The sequence below is a fragment of the Doryrhamphus excisus genome, linkage group LG22, assembly GCF_037039965.1.
Source record: "Doryrhamphus excisus strain RoL-2023G ecotype Guam linkage group LG22, RoL_Dexc_Guam_v1.1, whole genome shotgun sequence".
NCBI lineage: Eukaryota > Metazoa > Chordata > Actinopteri > Syngnathiformes > Syngnathidae > Doryrhamphus > Doryrhamphus excisus.
In genome coordinates this window covers 11319274-11339843 of record NC_136378.1, presented here as the reverse complement: position 1 = coordinate 11339843, position 20570 = coordinate 11319274, and the positions used below count along the sequence as shown (strand labels likewise).

Below are 20570 nucleotides of genomic sequence, written 5' to 3'. Positions count from 1 at the left end.
CCTGTATCTATTTTTTACTTCAGTTTGTCACTTTCACAGTTTGCTTTCTTACACAAGTCAACACTAGGTGTCAGTAGTGACGGGGGGATATATTCGGATGTAGTACAAAAATCTACCAGCAGGTGTCATGTGCGCAAATGCCATCCACCCATTCTCTATCCAGCTTGTCCTCAGGCTTCATACAATGTTTCACTTTTACAGTGACACTTTTCTTCTTCTTCTTCTTCTTCTCATTTTAAGTGTCAAAAAGTGCACTATGTACATGTACAGTACTTGAAATATCTGTGTTAAGCTAGTTAACAGTACATCTTCTGGTTTAGTACATTCCAAAATAAATCATGCATTTCAAAATAATTGAAAAAATGTCTGTTTTTTTTTATTGTGGATGAACTTCCTCAGAAATGCGCAGCACTGGAGTGCTAAAGTTGGATGAGAAAGGGGCTAAGTTCAGGTTGCTCAGGCAATGCAACTTCTTCCCACGTTCTCCTGGTGCCTCTTCCAGATTGGACTCCAGTGAGTCGGAGCCCTGTTGGTGCTCACTGGGCTGCAGAGGAGGCACCAGGCCATGCAGGAGGCTGTTTCCCAGGTGTGAGTGACATCGAGCCAAGTTGTCAGTCAGGTGCTGTAGGTATACCTCGACCAGCTGTTTTTCCAGAAGTCCATTCAGCAGTGAGTTGGACATGGGCTCCAACTGAGAGGGTGGCACGCCCATGCTGGTGTTTGCATCACCACCACCCATAACCAGATAGCCCGGGTCTGACAGTGATGGAATAGACATGGAAAGCAGCTGCTTTTGCTCTGCACGCTCTGACCGGGTCAAATCAGTGAAAAGATCTTGCTGAAGGGTGCTTGCTCTTAAAGTGTTACGGGAGATGAGGCCTGAATCAACGACCTGGAGGTCGGGATAATGATCTAGGAGACTGCAGGGGCCCGAGCAGAGTGTCATGTCAGTTTCAGGTGTATGAACAGATGAACACCCAGGGATAGAGAGGCCTGAAGCTTCTTCTCTCACGCCATGAAAATGACTGTGCTCCCGCTCCTGCTGGTCTGCATCTAAAGTGATACAATAAACCGTTTCCACTTTGTGGAAAACTTCACAGTGTAGTCACTAAGTTATATATTTTTGCTTCCTACCTGTTTGTTGAATATGAGTCTGTGTCGTCACCAAACTTGTCTCCAATGTGTGTCCCATGGAATCAGAAGCACCATTTTTTTCCTCCTTGTAACACAGCAGTCGGAGAAAGCTTTCGCCCAACATGACACACAATGAATCTTCTCGTTTTTAGCTTCGCTTGAATGCCTTCTGCTTGGTGTTATAAGACAAAAGCGCCGACGGTAATGGTAATGTGACTGCGGATGTATGAGATCTGCTGGCCTCTGTCACTTCTCCAACTGTGAAGTGGCCCCTTCCACCCCCTCAGCCTACTTCCTTTATTGAAAATGTAAGCGAAAATAAGAAAAGAGAAGTTGACGACTAATTCTATTTATCCTATTTTAATACCTCCTTTACTGGATGTGCAGAATAATTATTAGGGTAGCTAAGGTGATATGACCGCTCATTTACTGATAACATTAAAAAGATAGCTCCGATAATTGTTTTTAAAAAAGCTCCAATGAGGCGACATTACGCCTACAAATCAAGCACTCCTTTCATACGACCTGTCCTAACTACCCCGAGCTCACTTGTAAACAAACATTGCCTTCGTAATGTGGAGTCTGTCAACACATCACACCTTACCAACCACCTGAAACCCCAGCATCACTACGACGGGGCTTGTTCCTATCGTATCAGCATTTGAAAAGTGCTTTGCCAGAGACACCTTTTGGCAGAAGCGGCGTGATGTTGTGGGGCAACATCTCCATCATCTCCAAAACAAGGCTTGTCATCACTGGGCGCAATATCAATGCAGAGATGCATCACAATGAGATTCTGCAACCTGCTGTGGCAATCCCGTATGTCCACAGTCTGGGGCGGACAATTTGGGAGTAAAAGTATGGAGTGGCCTGCCAACAGTCCTGACCTCAATCCAAGTGAACATTTGGACATGCTGTTCATGCTAAAAGCGGCCAATTCAACCATGTTGGCTGACTTTTGATGATTCCGGGTTGAGGAGTGGAATGCCATCCCACAGCAGTGTGTGTGTGTGTGAGACTATACTGGTGCTAATTTCGAAATACGTGATAATGCAGGTAAAATGTACAGCATACATGCTACACTTTTTAAAAAAACAGCCCACAATTTTCACATTTTTTATGTACGTTTTATGCTTTGTAATTTAGCACTTTGTTTGACTATTTTATACTTTAAAATATGTTTATTAAGTGTGGGGGGTGTATTGAGGGGAGAGTTCTGGAGCCAAATATAACAATTACAATTTTTATTGCAAGGTAGCAGGAGGGCTGCTAACTCCAAATTGTTAGTATTGTTTGTTTACTTCATTAAAATCCATTTCAATGTATAACTTTTCCACATTGAACCCCGGAGTGAAAGACTACAAAGACACATTTCATCTTTTTTATTTTATTTTAGGAAAGACAACTAACCCTTCCCTTTAAGACTTTTTAAGGTTTTATACCAACACAATATAAAACAGGAGGCTTACATAACAAAACATCAAAAAACAACAAAGTCACATCTGTTGCTAACTTGTCTCGTTGTTAAACGGAAATCTTCGAGTAGAAAAAGGCTGCTTTTAAAACAGCATAAGACAGCTTCAATGAAGAGCGCGTTAAAACTTTTTTGGAGCTCTGACAGAAAGTGATGCTGTTTTGGCAATAACAAGAGCAGAAAAGTACATTTTTATATATTTAGTAAGATTTCTGATTGTTCGACTGGACAGTCGTATACATTTTTATTGATATGGAAGTGGACTACATGGTGAGCTCATTGTACACAAGGATAATCTGAGGGAACTTAGCACAATTTATAATTGTGTATCAATGTATGCTAAATATTTGATTGACATGTTACTGGACCAATAGGCTAGCAGGCTGAGGCTAACATGAGGAAGCTCTGAACTGTCTTGATAACCAGGATCTTCCGTTTTTTTGTCTCTGCACCTCTCGACACTGACAAGGCACAGCTGACAAAAGAATATTAAAATCGTGAAACCTAAGATTTAAAATTGTTTTTTTGTTTTTATTCCAGGTTAGGCTAGGTCCGGATGAAAAAGCTACTGCTGTGCTTTCTTCAGCAGAGCCTCGGCTTCCTGCGGAGAGACAAAAACAGCAAGAAAAGGACACATTGTGAGATATTAACAGAGATTATATATAAATAATATCCCCTGATACATTAAAGAGGAAACCCCTTCTGTGTTTCTATGGCAACCGGCACACCTTCCTGTATTTCTGAACAAGACAGAAGGGAGGCGCAAGTGTGCAGCAAACACAGACTCCAGTGTGAGTATCACAAAATGTTTTTTATTGGTGGCAATGGGGTCTACTGATGCAAGTGTATTCCCGTAGGAAAGCACTTCCAAGAAATGTGTAGTATTTGTAATGAGTTACTACAACTTTACCTTTGATCCTGGGGGAGCAGTCAGGCCTAGAAATGCATACACAGCATTGTCTTCTCTGGCATCAAAGAAGGCCTCGTAGTTCTGCAGGGCACAGAGAAGGAAAAAAAACTTCAGAGATGCCAGATGAATCACACACACACCGACTCTACTGACTTTGGACGAGTGCCTGAGGGCGACTATATGAGCACTAAATACCTGATGGATAAATTGAACTTGACGGAAAAGCCTCATCTCTGAGGATGCAACACCTCATTCCTTCATTGTTTGATTGGAGACATTCAGCAACTTCCAATGAGGCGCTATACGGGAGCTCCTGCTATATTCTATTTAATACAATATGACTTTGTGACAAAATGTAGTCTGTGGGCCAGTTACGGCCCTTTGCTGTTTTTTTATTGGCTTGCAGCACATGCTGAAAATATAACTTAAATAAAACAGAGGGAGGCTGATATCATTGCAGCACCTTTGTAGCCATAACCAATGAAATTCTTTGCATTCCTGTATTACATTTTTGTATTACTGTACAGTGTGTGTGACCTCTGAGTTAACTTAGGTAAAATAAACTCCACAGTCTAGGAGTGGAACTCATTCATAACCTTATGGTTTGCAATGGTGTAACTGCACTGCTCTTACATGGCTTAATATGGATGCATTTCTTGGGTGCCGTCGCATTCACACTTTCACAAACACACAAAGTGAAAGGTGGTAAAATGGTGTTGATAAAATTCACAGCAGCCATGTGTGCCTCACCCCGCAATATTTGCTCTCATTAAATATCTGTGGTGGTAGCGGGTTCCCTGTGGCTGGCCGCGACTCCTCCGGAACATGCTCTCGCATCCACTTCCGATTGGCCTCGTTGGCGGCGATGTCACACTCGTCAAACTCAATCTTATTGGCTGCCAGGAAGCCCATCACGTCCTGCTGTTGCTTTTTAATCTACGTGTGTGGGAGAGAAGGAGAGGAAGTTGTCAGTTATGTGTCAACAGCAAGGCAGCCGTTTGAGGAAGCAGATGAGCCGAGCTTCACCCAACAGTTAATTTGTCTGCGGGGGAAAATTCCACACTTCCGTTTTGCTGTGACAAATCACAGATTAAAAATTACCAACTGCTTTTTTTAAACCATTTATTTGCCGTGAAGTAATAACGTAATGCAAGAATATTATCAACTATCATACATGTGTGTTTCCCAAAAAGACTTGGACTTTTATTTACTCTCTGCAGCAGAAATATGGTATCTTGTTTAATATTTTTGAGGAAATGATTCAGTCAAGTGGTGTGGGAATATTAATAATGAGCAAGGTGAGCCCATCAGGATTACAAATTAGCTGAGCCATGATGTTGTCGGTGGAACCGCCCATACAATCAAAAACAGCTTGGTCAGGATATAAAATATAAAATATAAAAGGCTCAGAGCACAAATCAGTATACGGATCAAAAAAAGATCTGGTGTGGCGATGCTGCAAAGAAAAAAAACGAAAAAACAAACAAACAAACAAAGTACTATCTTACATCATGTTCCAAGAACCAGGGAGTAGTCAAACAAATTGTAGAGGTTTGTGCTGTACTATTTGACATTTAAGTTGTGGTTTCATCCACTTTAATATTGAAATGTACAGAAAAAGATCTGGTGGAATACAGTAATTACACTCCAGGACCACCAGTGGTGGCAATCCATGAGTTACTGATACATCCATAAAAATGTGTATTTTTGACGCACAAACACTCCTGCTAACTGACGATTTCAGACTGCATCGTAGCCCTGCCCCGTTCTACATGCGTGCCTTTGTGTGCATTGTCCAATAGGGCCTTGATGGGTGCGTGTTAGAGGGAGGATGGCCCTACAAGGCCAGACGGAAACAAGAGCTCCTCTGGGTCTCGAGAGGAGGTAACCAGTCAGACACGAGCCAAATATGGTCTTTTGCAAGTAGACACATACACACACACTTCCACCCTGAGCTGCATATCAACACACACCTGGGATACCAAACTAAGCCCACCTCATGATAAAACGTCAGGGTTGTAGGTATGATAATCATTTAGATAACGCCACGCCCCTCCCAGCCACATGTTGTGAAAATCTGCAGTGTAATTTTACACTTTGAATCATTTAAAGATAGGTGACATATGTGCACTCTTGGGGAGAACATGACAGATGGCACAAGTCGCTCGGCTTGGAACTGCTGAGTGGAACGCCTGAGCTCGCTCATTCTTAAACACACAGTCCTTTCTCCTCGGGAGGAATGTGCACACCCTCTCCTCATCCATGTCTTTTCTTGAATTTGACTTGCATTTGCTTTGTAGCGGGGTGACAAATGGGTTAAACTTAAAGCTTTTGATCCACTGTAATAGTGTTAATATTGTGTCCATGCAAAAATAATTATCGTATGGTCATTTTGATATAAAGGAAACCAACAAAAAAGTTTGGCCTTGTGGATAAACAATTTATTAACTCTTAGCTATCTTTCAGGAAAGTCAGGGCACAACTTTCTTCACTTATTCTACCCATACAAATGCTACACTGCTGAATCTGATGTGATTTTTTGTTAAAATCCTTTTTTTATCTGCTCGCTCACATTACCCAAGAAATGTGACTTGGGGAAGTGATGTGCATGCGTGAAAGCACAATGTCACATGCATTGCCGTGTGTTTACAGAAGTAAAGACTGCTGCAAATGATTAAGAAGAAAGAGGGGAAGAATTGTGGCTATGACAGTTTTGGAAAATTAGTTGAGACTTTTGTTCCGGGGAGCATGTTGGTGGATCACATACTTGTGATCTAACTAATTTGTGAATTGACCTGCAGTGTGAATGTTGCCTTAGTTTGCTATACTCCTTCATTTCCATAATCTGTGTTTCCCCTCGCAACATAGTCAAACAGCTTGTCTGTGCATGCAAATAACACTGAGACTGGCATCATGCAAAAACAGCCGACTCATTGTTTGCCTAGAAATGGATCAGGTGTTTCTAACACTCAGAGAATGAAAACTGCTGATGCAGGCCATTCCACACATGCCACCATGTTTTTTTTTTTTATAAATCCACCTACATCCAGATTGGGTGATTAGACAACATCCATAAAAAAGTCAAATAAAAAACAACAGTGAGTAATTCAAAGTTATAAACATGCATAAATGTGATCTTTCACCTCCACTGCTGCAACTTCAGTAACAATAGCTGATTGTTTGCAGAAGATTAGAAGACAAGTGAACAGTAAAGAGGTAACAAGGAACGGAAACTTTGCAATGTGACCTTTGAGCCTAGCTTCATTGGCCACCCCATCTTGGGAGAGATATCCTTTAAAATCTCCATATGTGTTGTTGTGAGTGTGCAATTTGAACTTTTAGAGCACCTCCCTACAGAAACACCTGCTGATCCAGAAGCTACACCATCTGAACACCCCCCCCCTTGTACCAATAAATCGGTGCAACTGACTCAGTGTGAGCCAAAAAGGTCAAAGAACCGATGCGTGATAATAATAAACAATAGATTTAAATATTAGACTATATCAGTGTCATCATTGCTATCAGGTGGTGTTCGGTTATGTCAAGGAAGTGATATTAAATTCAGGCCTGATCAATCCCTAAAAAGGTCAGGCATTATCAGCAGTCTGACAAGGGAGGGGATTGATTAAATGAACTGCATCCAGCACAGGTTTGGATCAATATTCCGGAATGTAAACTGAGGCTTCAGTCAATCACAGTGAAACAAACAAGACTACCTGTTTTTCAAACGTTATTCTGTATGTGAATGTGAGAAGGGAATAATGGTTTTCTGTTGAAACAAATAAAGTTTGTGCAGAAAACAGAGGCTTGCTGGACGCTTGACAGCAACAGCATAGCCTCCACCCAAGCTTCAGCTCAGTCAGCATTACAAAAGAACACTCTTGGCTGAGTTCCCTCGTTGCAGCCTGAGGGGGGAAGCCTAAAACTGACCCATTACACAATGTCTGACCTACAAATGCTCAGAAGGAATACATAAGAACATACACAGACACAACAAAGGCACCCTATCCTCTGTTATCTCTGACTCTATTGTGGCAATAAGGAAAATTGCACAATTGTATGGCTCCAGTGTGTACCACGTAGTAAAGACATGCTGCAGGATGTGACCTAAAATCTATATGAACATGTATGTTCTTGTGTTTGTCAGCATTTTGACAATAATATAATGTTGCAGAAATATTTAGTTGTCATTTAATGCCACTCATCCTCATTTGGGGCAAGGGGGGATGCTGGAGCCAATCCCCAAAACCCACGTAATCACAGGGAGAACATGCAAACTCCACACAGAGATGCCCAACAAGGATTCAAACCCAGATATTCCAGATCTCCTGACTGTGTAGCTAACATGCTAACCACTAACCCACTGTAACCGTACGGCTTTGTCCTTCCATAAAGAGGAAAAGTCAGCAGTTGTTGTTTTTTTTTTGACAGACCTTTGCACCAAAATATTCCTGGAGTAGTATAGAGTGCATCTAGTTCATATTTAAATAAAAAGTAAGAACTTGTGACTTGTTTCTGATCTCTTTACATTGTACTGGTTTACTCAGCATTGTGGTCCATGAATGAGGATCTGCTGCTGGACTGATAAAGTGCTGAATCCCAGTGCTGAAGTCCCCTTATATTCATTTATTTGTGGTTACATAAAAGAAAATACAAATATGTAGCACTTTCTGCTCATGAATCATGACCAAATTGGTGATCTCCTCTGCAGATGCCTACCACCACAAATAGATTGTAGTCCTGTGGGAAAAGCTGGAATATTTATCATTAATCAATACAATACCCTTCAACAATCTGACTCATGCAGACAAAGAATTTGAAGCGTCCCTTTGGGCTCACTAAATACAGACTGGAACTGTAGAGCTCAACATATTTTGTCTGTTTCCGCACATTGGAATGCCATTTTTACTGCAATAAGCGGCAGCTTGGGCAATAATTGCCAGCCGTTCAGCAGCTTTTCAGCCATATACTGTGTGCTGGGAAGATTTCCTGTTGGACGGTGAAAATGACTAAGGTCTATTAAGGGTAATGTGAGCTGATATATACAGTAGAACCAAACCTGACTTGTTATGGCACACAATCGTTAAAACAGAAATTGTCTTGACCAACTAAGTGAGTCTCTGAGTTGTTCTACTGGTCTATGGTTCTGTCCGTTTAGACCACTGCAGTCTCTGCCAATAAGTTCCTGTAAGAGCAATAATGCCACTTAGTGCTGCCTGGTTGAAAAGAGGCTCTGTGTGAGTGAGTGCTGAGTGAAAGCGTATCATACCAAAGGTGATGGAAACCCCATGACAAGGCGATTTTGGTTAAGTAAACTGAAAAGAATATAGCAATAATGACAGTGAATGGATGCTACTGTTGACATGCACTCATGGAGCCCAAACTATTAGAAACAACTCAGAAAACATCATGCAGTGCAGTTCTAAACCACAAAACACTTAAGTACTGGATTGCTTTACCTAATGCTTTATGTAGGGGGTGGGCGAATCGATCCAATATCAAAAGCGAGTGTATTTACTTGGTATCTGATAGATATGAGAACATGCAGTATCACACACGCCTTTGCATCCAAACGATATTGACATGCTAAAAACAATGTGTCATTACTAACCCAGACCACCAAGAAACTGTTGTGCAGCTGTATGTCTATAAAATCCCAGGGGAATTGCATCACAATCATTCCTTTCCACTCCAGAGAGAACTGGCACGTCTGGAACTAAACACTACAGATAATCCAAACCATCCCAAACTGGGAATTTGCAGCATTTTTTTTATAAACGTGTGTATCTTCTGTTTTCATGCTCGGTTCTAGAAACTTATCAGAAAACACAAAGACAAAAGCACACTTTACCAAGTTCCAATTGCTTCTTGCAACACAGCATAACAAAGTAAAAAAAGGGGCAGACTTTATACAAAAGTCATGAGGAGGGGCCATGCAAGCAGATGCCAGACATTTTCATCCTGATGCACATCAGTTTAGTGAGTTCAATTAAAGTTCAGCTAACCTCAAATGTGCTCGTTAAGGAGAGGATGCTGCAAAAAGCCTCTTATCACAATAAAACTGCCATCTCTCATCCCTTACCGAAGTGGACCCAGAAGAGGACGCTATGTACACTTTGATCACCATGGTCGGTCCCCGATGGAGGCGCTTGCTTCTCTGGCTCCTTGCAAATGCTTCGCAGGACTGGATTGTGGCGTAAAAACGACAAAGTCCCCAGGTTTGATCCTGCGTCGCAGGCAGACTGTGCGTAAACACTCCTCCTCAGTGCACTGGATGGAGCTTTGCATTCCTCCTCCGCCTCTACCCGGCCTCCCCGCCCCTTCCAGCCCCTCTCTCCGGCTGTGAGCACACGCTTGCAGGAGACACGTACATGCAGAAGAAGGCATAATGAAGATGGCAAGGATGCTAGGGTGTAGGTCTGCAGAAAACGTAGATGTTATTGTTGTTTTTACGGCACACGACATTCGAATGCGTATGTTTCAGCAGCAAAAATGGCGAATGAATGTGACACAAGGCAAGATTAAGTGTCTTTGTGCAGCAGACAGCAGTGAGAGTGGAGGGCGGCCATGTTCAAGAGACGGACTCAGTGGGCCCCCTGCCGGCGTCTGGAGCAGACGACGCATGCCTTTCCACTCAAACGAATTTAGGAAACAAAAAAAATGTGTCAGCGAGGACAGTGGGCGCCATATTGGACCCGAACTAAAATACGGTTGACGGTAGAATTGCTCATTGTCGGTGGCTGCAGATGCAAGCTGGTTTATTTCGGGGGGGGGGGGCGTGGGCACAGTTATAGCAATATAGTGCACCCCCCTCTTACACAATCAGCACAGTCCTATGCAGTCAACATGTCCTCGAATCCTTTCATTCTTGCAGGCTTCCTCCCATCTCTCCCTGCAAGAAGAAGAAGCCATTCGCGCCGGCTCCAAAAATTCCAAGTGTTCCGCAGCCCCGAATAGAGCCGCCTGAGTGGCTGACGCTGCTGTCCATCAAGCGTTTAGCCGCACCCCTCCCCCCATTCAACCACTCGCCTCGCTGTTTCAGTGTGTTTACTACACTGGCCAGCATAGGGGGAGACACTCGTCTTCACATGCACTGAGAACAACTGTTATTTAGTTGTATTTGCGTGAAAACCTCCAAGATCTCAACATGCCCAGGAGAAAGGTGAGTATTTCAATATAAACAAAGACACTTTGACGTTTACTGCGCGCGTGAATGCGATGCAAAGCCTTGCGAGACATTCCTAGGAGACATTACTTAATTATAACGGAATTTATGGCGCTCGGATATGGCTGCTAATTTTCCTCTATTCATAAAAAAATAGCGGATTTTTTATGCGTTGGAATGAATATTTTCCGCTCATACGGTGCGAGCTGGCGCTGTTGGATTGGGGAGCTAGAAGTCTGTGTCTCCTCCATGCAGTTAAAGCACAAGCCAGCAGCAGCCATGCTTTGCAGCTCTTGTCCACCTTCGTCGGCGAGACACCGAGGACAAAACGGCTCGCTTATCGCCGTTCGCCTGCCAAACCGCTACAAAACACCATGAGAAAATACTAGAGTGGCTTTACTTTGCATTTTGGCCACAAAATCCAACATTCGTCGCCGCGTTTGAATAAAATTATATATTTTCTCTCTTTGTTCGTGGTCCCAAATGGCTGCGGTGGCACGGCTCTACCGCTGGGTGGCGCGTGTGAGTCTCGTGGAGGTCCCTCCCCCCTCCTCCCCGAGACTCCCGCGCCAGCTTTCAAATCTGAGCTGTATGCATTGAATGGGAGGCAGACATGGGGGAGTGAAGGGGGCAGACGAGGCCCAGGGCCCGCAAATGTGTCCCCAGAGGCCTGCAGGGCCGAGCTCTCAGTGTCCCTCTCGGCAGCCCCGCTTTCCCGCCACATTTACAACACCCAAAGCTTTAAAATCTGCTTTTTATGCGGCGGGTTGGTGATTTTCTAAGATTTGAGAAAGTTTTTTCAGTGGGTTTGTTTTCAACCATATTACGCACACAAGTCGTTTTAGAGTGATTTCCTGTGCTTATAAACAATTTTTATTTGGTATTTTGGTACCAATCTGTCACATTCTTGTTTTGCAGAGACAAGAAACAGAAGACGAGGAGGTAAGCGTGGAGCAGGTTTCGTACCGCTTTGCGGAGCATTTTTTTTAATAAAAATGCAATTCACACCAGTTACTTGCATGCATTCCCCAAAAACGACAAAGCGAAACGATTCAAATAACATGTCATGTTTTTCAGCCCAAGAGGAGATCAGCTCGGTTATCGGCGGTAAGAAAACACAAATATGAAGAACTTATTCACATTAGCTTCTGTAACTAATTGACACGGCATAAACTAGATTCAGTTTTTAATGCAAAACACTTTAATTCATGTAAATGTTGATTATTCATTCAATAACCTGATTGCAGGCATATTTTTGCATTATTAACCTTAAAAAGCTTTTAAAAGACACAGAGAAGATAAGTCTTAATATAAACTTAAAAAACACCAGCAGCAATGTTTGAAATTCAGAAATATGTTCATATCTGCACATATTAGGCTGTTATAACATGAACAATGGCATACTACCTGTTAAATTTAGTTGCACACACATTAACATTTGGGCCTACAGTACCAATGTAATACAATAATTGTGATAATTTTCACTGTAATATTATTTTAGAGGGCTTTACTGAAGACACATGTTCAGTGCTGCACGTACACAGAAATATACACTTTTGGTGTACAATTACAATATAATTGCATATCCCTCAGTATTATAACATAGTTTTTAGAGGACTTTATGACAGTCAGTTAGGATATCAAATAACTCGTAGCCACGTAACTTTGTGCCGTTTCTGATCCCGTCTTTGCCCACAGAAACCGGCCCCAGCTAAGGAGGAACCAAAGGTCAAGAAGGCAGCAAAGGTAAGCTAGACTCGCACGACCCGTAAGGCAAACAGCTCACATCTTGTCATGTTGTCATATCCAGAAAGAAAAGGCTGTGAACGACAAAAAGGAGGACAAGAAGACCAAGAAGTCAAAGGAGAACGCCGAGGCAGAGGCCAATGAAGAAAACCACTCTGAGAACGGCGAGGCCAAGACCAACGAGGTGCCCGGCGACTCCAACTGTGGTCTGTTCGAGTTAATGAAACGGTCAAGCGGTAACCTCGGTCTTTTGCTTTGTCTTTGTCCCCAGGTGGAGGAAGCCCCCGAGGAGACCAAGGAGGCCAAGTCAGAGTAGCACCACTGCCCCAGCGTCCCTCCCTCCCCAGCCCCAACACAGCTCCTCCCCTTGACGCTCCCCTCTCAAGTCTCTCACACGGTTTCCCTCCAAGGCGTATTGTTAACAGAGGAATATTTTTATCAATGATTTTATAAGTATCCGTACAGATTTTTAGCACAAAAAGCAAAGCTGATTATGGAGCACCTTGCAGATTTGCAGTGGTCATATCAAGTGTCTGCAAGCAAGAAAAACACACTAAAATCTTTTTTAAATGGCATTTCGTGATTGTTGAAGGCTTGTTTGGTGTAGAAAGTGTGTCCCCTGCCCCGCAACCACCCTCTGCTGGATTGGCTTTGTCGTGACTTGTGTAGTTGTGTGTTTTTCCCTTCACTTCCTCTGCAGATTTAGACCCTCCTCTCCAACAGTTCGGCCTCCTACCCATGTTTTATTAACGGTTCAGCCATGTTGTAACGTGGCTGCTTCTTTTAGACCTTTTAATGTGCAGTGACTTCCCTTTTTGCTTGTGTCTCATGAGCTCGTTTTTTTTGGTTCTCATTGAAAATGTGTTTTTGAAAAGAATTGCGTGTTGTCCTTAAGAACGAGGAAGACGAACATGTGAAACATTCCTGGAACAGCAATGCCTCCGACCTGTCTCCTAGAAGACCCTGCATTATGAGAAAGAAGAGAAGAACACAGCTCCTGCTCCATCCATGCTGTCGTGTCAGCTTTTTTAAACACTGTTGGGTTTTTTTGTTTTTTTTTTTGGAAAGCAATTTGAATTGGGAAATCTCACAAACGCAGGTGTCCGGTCCCGCTCTTATGTTCTGAAATTCTCTTAATAAAAACAAGTCCTGGGAATTTTCCTCAAATTGTTGCTTGTCTGGAGACTTTTTTTTAAAAAATCGTGCCATATCTCACAAACGACTGAGGTTGGGAGAAACTCAGAATCCAAGATGGCCTCATCTTAAATGCATTAAAATGATGCATAATACAGGGCAACACATAAATAATGATTGGACTAACACAGCCATGTTCATGTTCTATGCATTTTTGATGAAGTCAAGTCTGACCCGATCAAGGTCATGCGTCTGGCTAAAATCCTCTTTGGAGGCCAAGCTTTCCAGTAACGCCATCTTCGCTTCATGTAACGTCCTGATGCCACTTTCATGTTTTAACGGCCCTTAAGGCTTCCCATGTTCACATTTAACTCGACGTCAACTCAAGCGTGTGTTCCATGACCCACATTCACATGCATGCATTCTCAATTAAGTATCAGAGTATTTCCAAACATTTCCAGCCACACTTGTCCCACAGTCATCGATCTGTCTGCAAGTGGGTGTTGCTTGGCAAAGTGACTCTGGCTTAGTCTTTTTATAATGTGGTCCATGTTTACTAATGCCCTTCTCGAAAAATGGGGTATTTTTAAATGAGAATGTGAATCATAGCTCTCTGTTTCTCATTCTGCCGTGGCTGCAAGTAAACATTACAACTAGCGATCATCGCTTTAGACTCCTATTGGTTTATTTTGTGCGTCAGACGCAATTTCTCTGGGACAGCATTGTCATGGCCGAGCACTGGGCTCCATTTTGTCGACATTGTGTCTCTTGAGAAGGCTTGTTTTTACAAGAGGCGGCCGCTAGATGGCGACATCGCCTCATTTCTCATGAGCTTAGAACACTACAGAACACGACTACTCATTTTTTTACATCATGAAACACTTCAATAATGTATTTAAATGTTTTATACTATACTTTATACTTTTAATACTTATCCTAATAATAAAAACAAATTAAATGTCTCGTAAAATGTGAAAAAGAGTCCAGAAGTTTAATATTGTAAATGACTAGTTCACAGGCTAATCGGAAAATTAATTAACTCATTGATTTATTCGTCTGAACTGGACTCCTGCAATCAAATCACCTTTCAGAGATATTCCAATGATTTGTACACGAGTTTCTGGACAAACATCCTGATAGCTTATCCTCACCTTACCCTGCCCAGCTGGAAGTCATGCAGATTGGTAATGACATGTTTTAACTCATATTGGTATCACAGAAGTGGTAGGCTCTATTATCCACTTATACTTGTAAAACTATGATATAATAGTGAATGTACACATTCCATTTATTCATTAATTGTATTTCATTATCATTGATTTGTGGTGAATTAGTTTATACTTTGAACTACGTTGTTGGAATTGATAACTGCATTTCAGACCAAATGGCTATGACCGGTGGGATTCCCCAGGGTTCAATCTCGGGACCCCTTTTGTTCAATATGTACATGCTGCTTTTAGGCCAGCTAATACGCAGATACAATGTGTCCTACCACAACGATGCAGACGACACTAAGATCTACGGCAGGTGAACATGGTCTTGCAGATTTACTTTGTCACTCCATGAAACAGATCAGTGTGTGGATGCAAAACAACTTTCACCAGCTAAACTCAGACAAAACTTATCTGTGGCCCTCAGAAACAAAGCGAAGGTGTTATTAGCCACCTTGAGACTTTTTCTCTACAACCCAATCATCAGGTTAGAAATCGAAAGGTAATAACACACTCAGACCTGAACTTAAACAACACTGCACGAATCACGGGAATGGTGTCTATGCCAGATTGAGAGAAACTAATCTATGCCTTTGTCTCCTGTAGGCTAGACTATTGTAACAGCCTCCTCACCAGGCTCTCTAAACGAGCTCGGGTCTGCATTAAAGCTTCCTGTTGCTCGAGAATAGACTTTAAAGCAGCTCTGCTTGTGTGCAAGTCTTTTCATGGTCTTGCGCTGAAGTACATCTCTGACATGGTAGCGCCACAGGAAGCATCTCAAGCTCTGAGAAGCTCAGGGAGTGGTCTCCTGCGGGTGAATGAACGCCTATGTCAAGCTATGAGGCGGGTTTGACGGGGGAGGAGCCAGCTGGTGTATTGTACGGTGGCCCCACGAAGCAGCAGCATAGTCCAGGCTTTGTAAAACTGTCAAAAATATATAGTATACTTTTATGGGCGCCTCAATTACTTGCGTTTATTTGCTATTTGTGGGTGGTCTCAGGTGGGAGCTGGGATTTAGTGTAATGTATACTGCAGAAAATCTCTTGTGGGTGCTAAAAAACCCTTTTCATCATCTGTCAGCATGGTCCTTTTCTATTACTCTCATATTCACCCAGTTGGATGGAGAGATACTCATACAGAGGCTCTGTGCGATGCATTCAACATTGGCTCATTTTTGAAGTGGAGAGATGGGCTTCGATCGGACTGGGGTGCAAACTCTTTTTTGGTAAACACCTGCTTTCTTTTCTCCGCTTGTGCTTGTCATATTTCTCAGTTCCAAGACACGGATCGATCAGTCCGTTCACACTGTCTCCTGTGATCAGGCCTCTGGCTTGTTAATGGCTTGGCTGGTGAGACCACAGGCAGACGCACACATTCACACCGTCTCCCCAGGCACTCTGGCATCAAAGAGCTCATTACTACACATTACTTTTTCCTGTGTGTGTGTGTGTGTTTTTAAACTTTAGATTCACTCACGTTTATCTGTGGGTGCTATTTCCTCTAAATAATCACAGGGCATATTTGGTGTCATCCACCCACCGTGCACTTTCTAACTCTTTCAACTGTGACTAAATTAGCCTTCATATTCTCTTTTTAAACGTCTGCGTGTCCTACTCTGTCAACCCACGCATTTCCAGCCTCTCTATCCTCCCCACACCCACTGTGCACATAATTATGGTCATGGCTTTGCACACAGGAGGAGGGGGTGGGTGGGGGGTGTGACGGAGTTTGCACACACCTTTTTCTGCGTAAAGCATGAGGATGACCTTTCATGAGGAAGTGATTTAAATGATGTCCTGTCGTCACCAGGGACACCGGAGAGCGAGTGGGGATGAGCATCCACTGTGGAAACAACGTCACAATCGAGCACAAGCTGAGACAAACACACATAATAGCAAAGAGGACAATGCACACACACACACACACACACACACACACACACACGCAGACAAGGAGCCATCAGGTGCAGGAGTCAAAATACCCTCCCTCCAGACAAAACCTTGTGGTGCTTGAAATGAACAGATGTTTATAGGCAAGGGTCCCTAATGTGCATCTCAAAGAGGGTTGCTGTCTGGTTGTCTTAAATTGTTTATGCTTAACTGTCTTGTTTATCTGCCAAGCTGGCTGCACTCGACTGGATGTAAAAAACTGAAAGAAAATAGAAACACAGGAGGAGGAGGAGGAGGAGGAAGGAAGAGAGAGATAGAGGAGGTGACGGATAGAGAGGGGGGGGGGCAAGAAAGAGTACCACAAGTGTTCAGGGGGAAAAGAAGCTGGATGCAAATGGGGATCTATTCTCTCTGCGCATGCAGGCAAGATGGAAATGAGTGGGAGTCTGTGACGTCAATCAGTGTAGACACAAACACGCACACACACACACACACACACATAGACACACAGAAACTCCCCCTGTCATCCAGTCCCATGCTGAATGATTCCTCAATCCAAACAGCAGCAGTGCTCCACGTCACAAATGCAAACAGAGCCAACATCAAATGTAACACAAACATTTACACACAGTTTCATATTTCATGTTGTCAGATTCAGGGTGTGTGTGTGTGTGTGTGTGTGTGTGTTGTGTATGGCAGGTTTGTATTCATTTGATTCCACTGAGGGTGACAGACCTGGGCTAACAACTTCATACTGTATTATGAGGATTATGCGACACTATACAGGCGCAGGTCAATAAAGCCATTCATTTCAGTAGTTCCATTAATGATGATTACAACTAAAAACATAAATGTGAAAAATTGGCCAAAACTCTCCCAAAATCTCTTGGTCGCCTAATGCAGTGCTGTGGCCATCATGATACGCCTCCATCCCTCGCTGTCCTGCGCCAAGTCCATGCCAATCCACTCATTAACGTAGGAGGCCAGATCTGTCCTCTCTTCCGTTGACTTTGCCAGATATGACCAATTTCTTCAATCCACCACTCGCTCTCAAGTCATGCAGCTTGCACCGCCTGATGGAGTCCTCATCTAATTAGCACCCAGATGTTTGTCCTGTGTCCCAGGTATCCTTAGAATCTGGAAAGCATCCACCCTGCTTTTGTTGTTTTTAGCATTAGCGATGAGTAAGATGTGATTTCTGCACTCCTTACCATCGCTAACCTCCTCCTGGTCTACGGTTCGCTTGTGCCCTCACTGTTAATGCATGAACCCAAATCCACAAAAACGGTCCACCTCATCAATTACTTAGTCATCTAGCTCTAGCATGTCATCTGTTCTTATCCACCGCTGTAATCTTAGTCTTTAATCGAGTCATAGACATAATCACCATTTAACAGGAGCCCCATTTTTTCACTTTCCATCTTAACTCTCAGTTCCATATTGTAAACTAATCAGCAAATGGACTGCAGCAAATAAACTTCCCGAGCGTAGACCTGAACACAGTATTTCAATTCATTGATATGCACTGGTATAAATAAAAGCATGGTCACCATGTACAGCACCTATTAGACAAGAAATAAAATATTGTTGGTCTCCCTTTTGCAGTTTAATATAGTATACAGTAATAGTTTCCACTCTTTTGGGGACACTTTGTACAAGATCTTGACACGTGCTTTGGTGACTATTTTATTTCATTCACACAGAAGAACATTTGTGATGTCAGAGGTCACTAATGCTGGACCTGAGAGAGGGCCTGCTGTGCTCACAATCTTTTCTTCCACAAAGATTGGAAGAAGCGAATTTCTACAACATGTGTAAAATATTTAATGTGCGTGTGATATCGTTATTTTTGCCAATCAGGCAATAAGATGCACAAAAATGTCATACGTGCCTCATCCTGAATAGGTGTGGGCATGCGTGAGCTGAAAGTTGCTTGTCACTGCCACTGTCGTGCTGCCTAATGGGTTAGCCGGCTATGAGTGTGTAGTTCAACGGTCTCTATATAACTTTTAAAAAATGAAAACAGCTGTAAGGCTCATTTTTTTGTCATATTTATTTTCATCGTTTTTTTTGAACATGTTGAAAATGTTGCTATCCCCACCTCACATTGTGCATTTCTTTCGAGTATTATCACATTATTAATGGAATACCTGAACAAAAAGCAGAATTGTCGCCGACTCATGTGGTTGTGGGGCGCCCGCGGGCACCTTGATGGCGACTCCTGGTGTAGTTATGTGTCTATGACTGGTGTGCATGTAACCCACTTCAGTCAGTTAGGGTAGGTTCAAGCTGATATGCGGTCTAGAAAATGTATGAATACTAATATTATGGGAGCAAATAAACGATGGCACTTTTATCCCTGGAGATACACCTGGTACATTTAATGCCATTACAAGGTGTTCTGAGAAAGGTTTCACTTCAGGCATCCATTTACAGAGTGTGTCTCAGAGACATCATTCATTCATGTCTGCAGAGTTGTAAGACACGGGTCACCTATCTGGAGGGAAAAATAGCATTGCCTCGCCACTTCTCTGGATGAATTAGCAGCTTTAATGTATCTGCTGGGGTGAATGAGAACTATTTATACAGCAACTACTCATCTTGCCAATTTCTCAATTTCTATTAGCAAAATGCTTATCCTTGCTGTTATTCATCAAGGTTTTTATCTTCTATCTAAGTTGGATGAGGGCTGAGTCATAGTATTCAAGCAGGCCCATGTGTGGGAAGTATACGGAGGGGTAGTGGGTGAGCAAACAGGTAAAAGGCGGTGCAGGTTAATTTAGGCGAGGCTTCAGTTTTAGCAAATGACAACAACTTGAAATGATTTTGATTCGGTAGGTCGCCATAATCTGAGTTCATGCGAAGTGTTTTATTATAGCATGCTCATTTTAGAATGACATTTAAAAACATCAAACTGTAAAGGCCAACCAAAGAAAGAAATAATCTGTCAGCCATGTCCGAAGGTCTCCCTTGTTACAGGAATTTAAATCATCATTTACACTGCAAAATGCATGTTCACACCATCGATTCCGGATCTAAATATATTTGCACATCTGACACGGAACTGTCAAACCTGGATGAGTGATGGAGACGTGTGGGTGAGATTTTGAAAATATATATCGACGGTCCCACAAGTGGGCAGCCCATTAGGGAAAGCTGACATGCACACAGCTATGTATGCACATGCACATCCTCGTGTGTGCGAATGTGCACTGTTCTGACATCACTGCTAACGTCACTGCAGCCACCTCACACACGGTGACTCCCCTGTGACTGAAGGCCTGACAACATCCCACCCTATCCCCATCAACTCCTCTGTTCCTCCCACCTCTTGCTTTATCACCCACCCTGCTGTCCTTGTCTTATTATTGCTGTCTCAAATCCACTTTCACTTCCCTCAAACCATTTCTTTGTTCACCCACCTTTTTTTCTTTTCTTTTCACCTCCCTCCCCCTCATTTGCTGTGTAGGTCTTTCCTGTCCTCCGTCATGCTCTCCTGCACCCGCTGTACTTTCTGTCTGTGTCTCTATGGAAACCTTGAGTGGACAAGAGTGGCTCAGAGGTCTGTGAGATGCTGATACAGAGCCTAAAAGATCACACACTCCTTTTCTTCCCCGAGACCCGTGCAGCTTTGTGCACACAACTGCAAGCCTCCACTGTGAGTAAATAGATTGCGTGTACCTGTGATCACATAGAAGCCCCTGAAGGCATTCTCCCTGTGTGCCCATGATATAATTAGTGGTGTGAAGTGGAAGGGAGTCAGCTGGGAGGGAGTCGCCTTATTTCATTGTACTGTTGGTCTCCCCCATTAATAGGTGGCAAACAACAACACTACGGAATCATAAATCCAGCTCTCCTGCTCACATTTACACATTGTTGCGCCAGCTGTGTTGTGTTGTTGTGCGTC

General features: G+C 43.0%; 2 protein-coding genes across 2 annotated transcripts; one reads left to right on the top strand and one right to left on the bottom strand.

Moving 5' to 3' along the window:
- Positions 1-2505: 2505 nt before the first annotated feature.
- Positions 2506-9807, bottom strand: sh3bgrl (SH3 domain binding glutamate-rich protein like). Its single transcript, XM_058063862.2, has 4 exons — positions 9601-9807; positions 4269-4454; positions 3519-3599; positions 2506-3209 (listed from the first exon to the last, which is right to left on the bottom strand). Exons 1-4 carry the CDS (start codon positions 9643-9645, stop codon positions 3174-3176), a joined length of 348 nt encoding a protein of 115 aa, XP_057919845.1. The 5' UTR covers positions 9646-9807; the 3' UTR covers positions 2506-3173.
- Positions 9808-10534: 727 nt separating this feature from the next.
- On the top strand, positions 10535-13596 carry hmgn6 (high mobility group nucleosome binding domain 6). Its single transcript, XM_058063863.2, has 6 exons — positions 10535-10680; positions 11602-11625; positions 11761-11790; positions 12382-12429; positions 12494-12613; positions 12701-13596. The coding sequence occupies exons 1-6, from the start codon at positions 10666-10668 to the stop codon at positions 12743-12745; spliced, it is 282 nt and encodes a 93-aa protein (XP_057919846.1). The 5' UTR covers positions 10535-10665; the 3' UTR covers positions 12746-13596.
- Positions 13597-20570: the final 6974 nt, after the last annotated feature.

What these genes read in the sequence shown, in the direction of transcription:
- sh3bgrl (XM_058063862.2), bottom strand. Translation starts at nt 9,645, where the DNA reads ATGGTGATCAAAGTGTACATAGCGTCCTCTTCTGGGTCCACTTCG. An exon ending in ATGAGAGCAAATATTGCGGG is followed by an intron (nt 3,600 to 4,268) that starts GTGAGGCACACA and finishes TGTGCCCTGCAG; the next exon opens with AACTACGAGGCCTTCTTTGA. An exon ending in CTGCTCCCCCAGGATCAAAG is followed by an intron (nt 3,210 to 3,518) that starts GTAAAGTTGTAG and finishes GTCTCTCCGCAG; the next exon opens with GAAGCCGAGGCTCTGCTGAA.
- hmgn6 (XM_058063863.2), top strand. An exon ending in AAGAAACAGAAGACGAGGAG is followed by an intron (nt 11,626 to 11,760) that starts GTAAGCGTGGAG and finishes CATGTTTTTCAG; the next exon opens with CCCAAGAGGAGATCAGCTCG. An exon ending in AGGTCAAGAAGGCAGCAAAG is followed by an intron (nt 12,430 to 12,493) that starts GTAAGCTAGACT and finishes TGTCATATCCAG; the next exon opens with AAAGAAAAGGCTGTGAACGA.